At 56.6% G+C, this 11657-nt stretch overlaps 1 protein-coding gene across 1 annotated transcript in view; it reads right to left on the bottom strand.

Moving 5' to 3' along the window:
* Positions 1-6238: 6238 nt before the first annotated feature.
* The window catches only part of LOC140411300 (uncharacterized), a 432312-nt gene continuing 426893 nt past the window's right edge, over positions 6239-11657 (bottom strand). Inside the window, exon 12 of the mRNA XM_072500422.1 lies at positions 6239-6371. Coding sequence (XP_072356523.1) covers positions 6262-6371 — 110 coding nt within the window. The 3' untranslated portion in view covers positions 6239-6261. The remainder of the gene's footprint in view (positions 6372-11657) is intronic.

Raw genomic sequence — 11657 nt, 5'->3', positions numbered from 1 at the left:
ATGAATCTCTTCTACCAGATTTACCACCGTCTGTATGGTCAGAGACGGGTTGTCTGCTACCCGAACCCCGCAGCGGTGTCTAGGTTATTTTCTGTTTCACCGCTTTGGGGCACTCCCCAAACGGTGGTTCATTGTCAGCATTCCGAGCCACCGCCCGAGCAAGTCACTCTTCCTTACGATCCGGGTTCAGCACCACCGGCTATTTGCCTTCCCCTTCCTCGGGATAATTCCCACTCACAGTATGATAGGCTGCAACGGTGGAGGGCGTACATACCTAGCCACTTCACTCCCAATAGGGATTCCCGGTCGTACGAGAATTGTTTCAGCAGTGAATGATACGGCTGTTTGCTGGCAGAGGTGGAAACAAATATAACATGTCTGGTTCCCCACCTGTACGGACAGGAGGTGCCATATCACCCAGGCGTCTGGCCAATGCGTTTGTTACAACACCACCTGCGTTCCATTGAACGCCGGCCTCCAGCTCCTTTGTGGCTGAGCGAATGTCTCTCATATCACTGTTGGGACGAGGGCTTTCCGCATTGCTAGGCGGCCCGGATGGGCGTTCCAAAGCTGGATAAACTGGGCTACTGGGGGATCCCTACGCAACCGATATACTGATTGTGATGCTAGCCTGCACACGGAGCAAGGATACTACTTTTTATTGAATGGCACAGCGACCAATGTTTTGTCAGCCCCATTTCCCCGCCAAATTGCTATTGGGACTCTAGTCCCTACCACAGTCCCCTGCCCCTCGGCGTGGATGCTGCATAATCAGTTAGCACGCCGGGCAGTCTCAGCTGAATTCTGCGAGAACTGGAAAAAACCTCAGGTTCTCGCACCCAACCGGGGCCACTCAGCCGGGTGGGGGATTCGCAGCGTCTTGACACTGGGAGGTGTGGGGGGGTCCTTGGCTGTCAGCGATAGGAATTATTTTATTTGTGGCCTTACCATCTTGGGAAATGAAACCTTGGGAGCCCTCGGGGCAATAACCAAGGAATTGTCTCAGCTGCGGTTGTTTGCAATGCAGAACCGGTATGCTCTTGACTATCCTCTGGCCCGTGAGGGTGGGGTAGGCGCCATAGTGCAGGGCAAGTGTATCATGGGAGTTCAGGACTTGACCGCTAACATCACTAAATTTATGGATCACATACGGGATCACCTGGACGGAATGCAGGATCCTGGCTCTTGGGGTAACTGGGGATTTGGAGGTTGGAAGGACTGGTTGATAAATATGGCCATGTATCTAGTGGTGGCACTCGGCTGCATCTTTGTGGGCCTGGCCATCCTTAAATGCGTGATGGGTAGAATGCGGGGTGCACTGGAACAGATAGACGCCCCAAGAATCTTGGCTGTTAGGATCCACGAGGGTGCAGCGGATGAAGAGGGGCTACAACAGGAATTGGAAATGCAGCGACAAATCTTTTTAGCTGAGGGGCCGTAGTTATGGATTGAATAGTTCGGTTATCATGAAAATGATAAAAGGAGGGAATGACGAAGGTGATATAAAATAGTTAGTTCAAATATATTAGTTACAGTAATGTAGATGTAGGCCGGTCTAATTCTAGTGAGTTCACAGACAAAGGATTTCAGAAAGCATGGCAAGGAAGGGGGAGGGGTGTCTGGTAGAAGAGGAGAAAAGGATGCTGGGTAACAAGAGGCCAGGGTTAAGGAATGAGAAGTGAGCCAATTAGGATGTATGGCCAGGTCAGGAGGGGTATAGGATGACCTATGGGAATCGTATGTGTGAAACTTGATGCCATTTGAATGTATTTGTAGAGATTCCTTTGTCTCTAATAGCACTCGATTCAGAAGACCCAGGAGGCTGCTTGTGTTCTGGGTTTTTGTGAAGCGAGTCAGACTTGCAAGTTGGTTAAAAATAAATAATACTATGCCTACAAATCCATCTTGAGTTTTATTGAGGCCAGACTGACGGGTAAAAAATTCAACATTTGTCACTGACCCTCTGACAGTGCAGCGCTCCCTCAGTACTGACCCTCTGACAGTGCAGCTCTCCCTCAGTACTGACCCTCTGACAGTGCAGTACTCCCTCAGTACTGACCCTCTGACGGTGCAGCTCTCCCTCAGTACTGACCCTCTGACAGTGCAGCACTCCCTCAGTACTGATCCTCTGACAGTGCAGCACTCCCTCAGTCCTGACCCTCTGACAGTGTAGCACTCCCTCAGTACTGACCCTCTGACAGTGCAGCACTCCCTCAGTACTGACCCTCTGACAGTGCAGCACTCCCTCAGTGCTGACCCTCTGACAGTGCAGCACTCCCTCAGTACTGACCCTGTGACAGTGCAGCACTCCCCCAGTGCTGACCCTCTGACAGTGCAGCACTCCCTCAGTACTGACCCTCTGACAGTGCAGCACTCCCTCAGTGCTGACCCTCTGACAGTGCAGCACTCCCTCAGTACTGACCCTGTGACAGTGCGGTGCTCCCTCAGTACTGACCCTCTTACAGTGCGGTGTTCCCTCAGTATCGCACTCTGGAGCAATCCGCTCGGACTTTGATCAGTGCTGCTGTATGTTTACAGGGGCTTAAACACTCGGGCTGTTATTTTTGAGGTGGGATTGCTAATTATGATTCCCATACCCCACATTTATCTCCTCGCCCCATACAGTTCTCTTTAACCTGTTTCGGCCTGCGGGACAACCCATTCTCTGGCACGACCCGGAAACTCCGGCGACCCCTCCACAATGTCAGCTTGGATGCGATTTAAGTCCTGTTGAATACTGCACCCCATATCCAAGGGACAGCGGCAAGCGTTGACAGGAACGGAGTTTTGAGGGTAGCAGGATGTTTCGTGCAGGCTGACGGGGTCTTTCGGGACACAGACCGTTCGTTCCGTCCTTCCCCTTGCCAGCCCTTTGGAAAAGGGCGTCCACTTCGGTTGTCCAGCACCGACCTCCCACTGCCGATTTCCCCCCCCCCCCCCCCGTAAACCTGTCCTCTTTGCATTTTGCACGTCTGTATCCTGGTGAAGCTGCTCCTACCTTTGCACGCGCTGGTGTGCGGGCACACGAGTGTGGAAACGTCTCCACCTTGGTCTCCGACGGAGACAGTTCCTCTTTGCGTTCGCCGTCGCAGTCCTTTCGAACACCTCCTGTTTAATCCCCCACTGACCCCCCCCCCTCCCCTCTCCTCCAAGGCGAACAATCTCCCCTCCTTCGGCTTCTCCTGGTGAAGTGGGACAGGAGGCGGTAGTGTCGACGTTGGACGAGTAAACCAGAATCCCGCCACCGACGGTGAAATCGGAATTCAATGAAAATCTGCAATTAACAGCCGAACGAGTAAACCGTTGCCAATTGTCGAGCAAACCCACGTGATCCGCTTTGAAGGAAATCTGCCGTCCTTTCCCGGCCTGGCCCACATGTGATTCCAGACCGAAGGCCCTGGTTAATTGCCCCCAGAAGGCCGCTGCAGACTCCATGGGCCTCCTTCTATGTTAAGGACCTCTAAGAACTCGTGGTCTTTGGGTTGCCATATTAGCATGGATAGAGCTAGGGAGGGAGGAGAGCAGGTATAAATGGGTCACTTTCTCCTCATTGGCAACTTGTAACAGGTGATGCGCCACAGGGAGCTGGGTCCGCTACTGTGAACAATCTATTATCAGTGGCAATGGCGGATCGTAGAATCCCGACACTGCAGAAGGAGACCATTCGGCCCATCGAGTCTGCACTGATCCACTCCGCCCTCGGCCCGCAACGTAACCTGCGACATCTTTGGACTTGCGGGAGGAAACCGGAGCACCCGGGGGGGGGGGGGAACCCAGGCAGGACGTGCCGGATCCGCGCAGGCGGTGACCCAAGGCCAGAGTCGACCCCGGGTCCCTGGCACTGTGAGGCAGCAGCGCTAAACACTGTGCCGCCGTGCTGGCCCTGTCGTGCCGTTTGTCGTTGGACTGGTAATCCCAAGATGCTGCTCCGAGGATCGGGGGTTCCAATCCCCCAGGGGCAGGTGGCCAAATTTGAATCCAACAGCAGGAAAGCCGAATGGTGGCCATGAAAGTGTTGCCAATTGTCATTTAAAGCCCCCTCTGGTTCTCTGATGTCCTGTAGGGCAGGGAATCCGCCGCCCTCACCTGGTCTGGCCTACATGTGACTCCAGACCCACCGCCACCTGGTCGTCTCAGAAATGCCCTCAGGGACGGGCTGAGGCCCAGCCGGCGAAGCTGACATCCCACGGGTGAATTTTTTAAAAAACCCAATGCTCCGAACGCAGGGACAAAGCTACGGTTGTGAGATTTTGCGGATGACGCACACCCAGGCCGCAAAGTGAGCTGTGGCAAGGCCCCAATGGGTCAGAGCGGTGAGGTGAGCGGGAAGAACACTTGGGCAGATGGCGTGTGACGTGGGAAGATGTGAACGTGTCCGCTCGGGCGCCTTGGGCGGGAATCTCCCTATTTTGACCAGGCGTACTAGAGGGGCTGAATGGTCTACTTCTTCGTACGTTGGCGTTCAGGAACCACGTCTCTGTACCGAAACTGCGGATCACGCGTACCGAGAAAGCAGTTAAAGGACTGCAGCTCAATTAGCTGGTTGGAAGCAGGCAAAAGGTTCCTGCAGGTTGAGGGGTGCGGGAGGGAGAAGGTGGACAGCACGCAGCAGGTCAGGCCAGCATCGGTGGAGAGAGGCACAGAGAGATGGCCATTGTCCTGAAAGGTTAGCCCTCTGCTTCTCCCTCCACACATGCTGGCCTGAGCTGCTGAGTATTTGCACCATTATCTGGTTTCATTTCGGGTCTCTGGGGCCGGTCATATTCTTCGCTTTCAGGGTTTAAATGGACACGCAGCCAAGTTGGGCAAGTAGAGTTAACACCCAGATCAGCCGTGATCTACTGAGCAGGCAGAACGGGCCGGAGAAGGGGCTGAATGGGGCCTCCTCCTGTTCCTGTGTCACGGGCCGGAGAAGGGGCTGAATGGGGCCTCCTCCTGTTCCTGAGTAACCGGCTGGAGAAGGGGCTGAATGGGGCCTCCTCCTGTTCCTGTGTAACAGGCTGGAGAAGGGGCTGAATGGGGCCTCCTCCTGTTCCTGTGTAACAGGCTGGAGAAGGGGCTGAATGGGGCCTCCTCCTGTTCCTGTGTCACGGGCTGGAGAAGGGGCTGAATGGGGCCTCCTCCTGTTCCTGTGTAACAGGCTGGAGAAGGGGCTGAATGGGGCCTCCTCCTGTTCCTGTGTAACGGGCTGGAGAAGGGGCTGAATGGGGCCTCCTCCTGTTCCTGTGTCACGGGCCGGAGAAGGGGCTGAATGGGGCCTCCTCCTGTTCCTGTGTAACAGGCTGGAGAAGGGGCTGAATGGGGCCTCCTCCTGTTCCTGTGCAACAGGCTGGAGAAGGGGCTGAATGGGGCCTCCTCCTGTTCCTGTGCAACAGGCTGAAGTAGGGGCTGAATGGGGGCTCCTCCTGTTCCTGTGCAACAGGGTGGAGAAGGGGCTGAATGGGGCCTCCTCCTGTTCCTGTGTCACAGGCCAGAGAAGGGGCTGAATGGGGCCCCCTCCTGTTCCTGTGTCACAGGCCGGAGAAGGGGCTGAATGGGGCCTCCTCCTGTTCCTGTGTCACAGGCTGGAGAAGGGGCTGAATGGGGCCTCCTCCTGTTCCTGTGTAACAGGCCGGAGAAGGGGCTGAATGGGGCCCCCTCCTGTTCCGCGGTGGGAGAATTGGATTGACCTTCCAATGCTCAAAATGCTGCCTGAGAAAATGAATGCGGAGGCACTTCACAGAGTGTACAATATCTTTTATTGTTTGGAGTTTACAGACGGTACATGGGCAGCCAACCAGCCGAGGTGTCTTTAACATGGCAGCTCCCCATAGCAACCCATCACCAACGCTGCAGCCAATTAGAGGAAGGAATGCGGCTCCCCGACCATCATGGAGGGATGCTGGCGGCCATCTTGGTGTCTGGGGCAGTGGGAGGCACATTGGAATTGAACGGTGCCAAGTCACGTTGGTCGCCTGTTGGACAACAGTCTCGACTTTCAACTGCTTTGGGTTCGGTGGGAGGGGCATTTTGGGGTGGGGGGGGGGTGCTGGTGGAGGAGTTGCGGGTTCCAACCAGCGGATAATTCCGCAGTCATACTCCACCCACCCCCCCACTCCCTCCCCACCTAACGCACCCTCAAGCAGTTTGTCTCCGAACAGGCACGGGCCCGCCACCTCGCCCAGTTTGGCTGCCTGCAGCACACAGATAAGGCCCGACATTGCCCACCCCCCCTCCACACCCCCCACCCTCCCAACCCGCCCCTCCCGTTGCGACAGCCGGTCATTTGAGGGCGATGGTCGGGGAGGATCTCCGGGCGACGTTGTCCTCTGTGGCCCTGCTGCTTGGGGGCTCCTGGCCGAGGTTACTGGTGTCGGGGCACGGAGAATCGTCTGCGGAGAGACAAATGAGTCGGTTACTTGCCATCCCCCCCCCTCGAAACCCACTCTGGCGCCCGCAGAAACCCAACACGCACTGAGGTAGAGCAACGTGAGGTTCGAACACCCATACTCGGGCCCGCCTGGGACTGCTCCACCTGGGACTCCTCCCAGCTCCCCCCCCCCGCAGCGACATTTCCTTCTCCCCCTCATAGGTGTACCCAGCATTGCCATTCAGCACATCCACCTCAGCCACTGACTGTGGGAGCGAGTCCCACCCTACCGCTGGTGAGTTTTCTCCCCCATTCCCTCATGGTAGAATCCCGACCATTGAAGTCTGCACACCCTCTGAAAGGGCACCTTAGCCCAGGCCCAATCCCCTACCTTATTCCGGTAACCCCCGTCAAACCTTCTTGGACACTAAGGACAATTTAGCACGGCCAATCCACCTAACCTGCACATCTTTGGACTGTGGGAGGGAACCGGAGCACCCGGAGGAAACCCACGCACGCACGGGGAGGACGCGCAGACTCCGCAGAGACAGTGACCTAAGGCCGGATTTGTGCCACCATGCCAGACTTATTAATGACTATGTTGATGAGCCCCTAGTTCTGGTCCACAAGTTGCCCTTTTATTCATTCAAAGGATGTTGGTGCTACTGTCTCGGCCAGCATTATGGGCAGCTCGGTAGCACAGTGGTGAGCACGGTTGCTTCACAGCTCCAGGGTCCCAGGTTCGAGTCCCGGCTTGGGTGGCTGTCTGTGCGGAGTCTGCACGTCCTCCCCCGTGTGTGCGTGGGTTTCCTCCGGGCGCTCCGGTTTCCTCCCACAGTCCAAAGATGTGCAGGTTAGGTGGATTGGCCGTGCTAAATTGCCTCAAAAAAGGTTAGGTGGGGTTACGGGGATAGGATGGAGGTGTGGGCTTAGATAGGGTGCTCTTTCCAAGGGCCGGTGCAGACTCGATGGGCCGAATGGTGGAGGTTACGGAGTAAGGGAGGGTTGGCGGGGCTGGAGGAGGTTACAGAGATAGGGAGGGTTGTAGTGGCTGCAGGAGGTTACAGAGATAGGGAGGGTTGTCGAGGCTGGAGGAGGTTACAGAGATAGGGAGTGTTGTAGGGGCTGGAGGAGTTTTCAGAGATAGGGAGGGTTGTAGGGGCTGGAGGAGGTTACAGAGCTGGGGAAGGTTGTAGGGGCTGGAGGAGGTTACATAGCTGGGGAAGGTTGTAGGGGCTGGAGGAGGTTACAGAGCTGGGGAAGGATGTAGGGGCTGGAGGAGGTCACAGAGACAGGAAGGGGTGTAGGGGCTGGAGGAGGTTACAGAGATAGGGAGGGCTGTAGGGGTTGGAGGAGGTTATGGAGATAGGGAGGGGTGTAGGGGCTGGAGGAGGTTACAGAGATATGGAGGGTTGTAGGGGCAGGGGGTTACAGAGATAGGGAGGGTTGTAGGGGCTGGAGGAGTTCACGGAGATAGGGCGGGGTGTAGGGGCTGGAGGAGGTTACAGAGATAGGGAGGGGTGTAGGGGCTGGGGGAGGTTACAGAGATAGGGAGGGGTGTAGTGGCTGGAGGAGGTTACAGAGATGGGGAGGAGCTGTAGGGGCTGGAGGAGGTGACAGAGATAGGAAGGGGTGTAGGGCGTGGAGGAGGTTACAGAGCTGGGGAAGTTTGTACGTGCTGGAGGAGGTTCCAGAGATAGGGAGGGTTGTAGGGGCTGGAGGAGGTTACAGAGCTGGGGAAGGTTGTCGGGGCTGGAGGAGGTTACAGAGATAGGGAGGGATGTAGGGGCTGGTGGAGGTTGCAGAGATAGGGAGGGGTATAGGGGCTGGAGGAGGTTACAGAGATAGGGAGGGTTGTAGGGGCAGGAGGAGGCGACAGAGATAGGGAGGGTTGTAGGGGCTGGAGGAGGTTACAGAGATAGGGAGGGTTGTAGGGGCTGGAGGAGGTTACAGAGATAGGGAGAGTTGTAGGGGCTGGAGGTGGTTACAGAGATAGGGAGGGTTGTAGGGGATGGAGGAGGTTACAGAGATAGGGAGGGTTGTAGGGGCTGGAGGAGGTTACAGAGATAAGGAGTGTTGTAGGGTCTAGAGGAGGTTACAGAGATAGGGAGGGGTGTAGGGGCTGGAGGAGGTTACAGCGATAGGGAGGGTTGTAGGGGCTGGAGGAAGTTACAGAGATAGGGAGGGTTGTAGGGGCTGGAGGAGGTTACAGGGATAGGGAGGGGTGTAGGGGCTGGAGGAGGTTACAGAGATAGGGAGGGTTGTCGGGACTGGAGGAACTTACAGAGATAGGGAGGGTTGTAGGGGCTGGAGGAGGTTACAGAGATGGGGAGGGTTGTAGGGGCTGGAGGAGGTTACAGAGATAAGGAGTGTTGTAGGGTCTAGAGGAGGTTACAGAGATAGGGAGGGGTGTAGGGGCTGGAGGAGGTTACAGCGATAGGGAGGGTTGTAGGGGCTGGAGGAAGTTACAGAGATAGGGAGGGTTGTAGGGGCTGGAGGAGGTTACAGGGATAGGGAGGGGTGTAGGGGCTGGAGGAGGTTACAGGGATAGGGAGGGTTGTAGGGGCTGGAGGAGCTTACAGAGATAGGGAGGGTTGTAGGGGCTGGAGGAGGTTACAGAGATGGGGAGGAGCTGTAGGAGCTGGAGGAGGTGACAGAGATAGGAAGGGGTGTAGAGGGTGGAGGAGGTTACAGAGCTGGGGAAGTTTGTAGGGGCTGGAGGAGGTTACAGAGATAGGGAGGGTTGTAGGGGCTGGAGGAGGTTACAGAGCTGGGGAATGTTGTAGGGGCTGGAGGAGGTTACAGAGATAGGGAGGGCTGTAGGGGTTGGAGGAGGTTACAGAAATAGGGAGGGTTGTCGGGGCTGGTGGAGTTTTCAGAGATAGGGAGGGTTGTCGGGACTGGACGAGGTTACAGAGACAAGGAGTGGTGTAGGGGTTGGAGGAGGTTACAGAGATAGGGAGGGGTGTAGTGGCTGGAGGAGGTTACAGAGATGGGGAGGAGCTGTAGGGGCTGGAGGAGTTTACGGAGATAGGGAGGGATGTAGGGGCTGGAGGAGGTTACAGAGATAGGCAGGGGTGTAGGGGCTGGGGGAGGTTACAGAGATAGGGAGGGTTGTAGGGGATGGAGGAGGTTACAGAGATAGGGAGGGGTGTAGGGGTTGGAGGAGGTTACAGAAATAGGGAGGGTTGTCGGGGCTGGTGGAGGTTACAGAGACAGGGAGGGGTTTAGGGGCTGGAGGAGGTTACAGAGATAGGGAGGGATTTAGGGGCTGGAGAAGTTTACAGAGATGGGGAGGAGCTGTAGGGGATGGAGGAGGTTACAGAGATAGGGAGGGGTGTATGGGCTGGAGGAGGTTACAGAGATAGGGAGGGTTGAAGGGGCTGGAGGAGGTTACAGAGATGGGGAGGGTTGTAGGGGCTGGAATTTGTTCCAGAGATAGTAAGTGCTGTAGGGGCTGGAGGAGGTTACAGAGATAGGGAGGGTTGTAGGGGCTGGAGGAGGTTACAGAGATAGGGAGGGGTGTAGGGGCTGGGGAAGGTTACAGAGATAGGGAGGGGTGTAGTGGCTGGAGGAGGTTACAGAGATGGGGAGGAGCTGTAGGGGCTGGAGGAGTTTACGGAGATAGGGAGGGGTGTAGGGGCTGGAGGAGGTTACAGAGATAGGCAGGGTTGTCGGGGCTGGTGGAGGTTACAGAGATAGGGCGGGTTGTAGGCACTCGAGGAGGTTACAGAGACATGGAGGGGTGTAGGGGTTGGAGGAGGTTACGGAGATAGGGAGGGTGTAGGGGCTGGAGGAGGTTACTGAGATAGGGAGGGTTGTAGGGGCTGGAGGAGGTTACAGAGATAGGGAGGGGTGTAGGGGCTGGAGAAGTTTACAGAGATAGGGAGGTTTGTAGGGGCTGGAGGAGGTTATGGAGATAGGGAGTGTTGAAGGGGCTGGAGGAGGTTACAGAGCTGGGGTATGTTGTAGGGGCTGGAGGAGGTTACAGAGATAGGGAGGGTTGTAGGGGCGGGAGGAGGTTACAGAGATAGGGAGGGGTGTAGGGGCTGGGGGAGGTTACAGAGATAGGGCGGGGTGTAGGGGCTGGAGGAGGTTACTGAGATGGGGAGCAGCTGTAGGGGCTGGAGGAGGTTACAGAGATAGGGAGGGGTGTGGGGGCTGGAGGAGCTTACAGAGATAGGGAGGGTTGTAGGGGATGGAGGAGGTTACAGAGATAGGGAGGGTTTTAGGGGCTGGAGGAGGTGATGGAGATAGGGAGGGTTGAAGGGGCTGGAGGAGGTTACTGAGCTGGGGAATGTTGTAGGGGCTGGAGGAGGTTACAGGGATAGGGAGGGCTGTAGGGGTTGGAGGAGGTTACAGAAATAGGGAGGGTTCTCGGGGCTGGAGGAGGTTACACAGCTGGGGAAGATTGTAGGGCTGGAGGAGATTTCAGAGATAGGGATGGGTGTAGGGGCTTGAGGAGGTTACAGAGATAGGGAGGGTCGTAGGGGCTGGAGGAGGTTACAGAGATAGGGAGGGTTGTCGGGGCTGGAGGATGTTACAGAGATGGGGAGGAGCTGTAGGGGCTGGATGAGGTGACAGAGATAGGGAGGGGTGTAGGGGCTGGGGGAGGTTACAGTGTTAGGGAGGGTTGTAGGGGAGTGGAGGAGGTTACAGAGATAGGGAGGGGTGTAGGGGCTGTAGGAGGTTACAGAGATAGGGAGGGGTGTGGGGGCTGGAGGAGGTTACAGAGATAGGGAGGGGTGTAGGGGCTGGAGGAGGTTACAGAGATGGGGAGGAGCTGTAGGGCCTGGAGGAGGTAACAGAGATAGGGAGGGGTGTAGGGGCTGGAGGAGGTTACAGAGATAGGGAGGGGTATGGCGGCTGGAGGAGGTTACAGAGATGGGGAGGAGCTGTAGCGGCTGGAGGAGGTGACAGAGATAGGAAGGGGTGTAGGGGCTGGAGGAGGTTACAGAGCTGGGGAAGGTTGTAGGGGCTGGAGGAGGTTACAGAGATAGGGAGGGGTGTAGGGGCTGGAGAAGGTTACAGAGCAGGGGAAGGTTGTAGGGGCTGGAGGAGGTTACAGAGATAGGGAGGGGTGTGGGGGCTGGAGGAGGTTACAGAGATGGGGAGGAGCTGTAGCGGCTGGAGGAGGTGACAGAGATAGGAAGGGGTGTAGGGGGTGGAGGAGGTTACAGAGCTGGGGAAGTTTGAAGGGGCTGGAGGAGGTTACAGAGATAGGGAGGGTTGTAGGGGCTGGAGGAGGTTACAGAGCTGGGGAAGGTTGTCGGGGCTGGTGGAGGTTACAGAGATAGGGAGGGGTTTA

The sequence above is a fragment of the Scyliorhinus torazame genome, chromosome 4, assembly GCF_047496885.1.
Source record: "Scyliorhinus torazame isolate Kashiwa2021f chromosome 4, sScyTor2.1, whole genome shotgun sequence".
NCBI classification, from domain to species: domain Eukaryota; kingdom Metazoa; phylum Chordata; class Chondrichthyes; order Carcharhiniformes; family Scyliorhinidae; genus Scyliorhinus; species Scyliorhinus torazame.
This window is presented reverse-complemented; position numbering and strand designations above follow the sequence as displayed.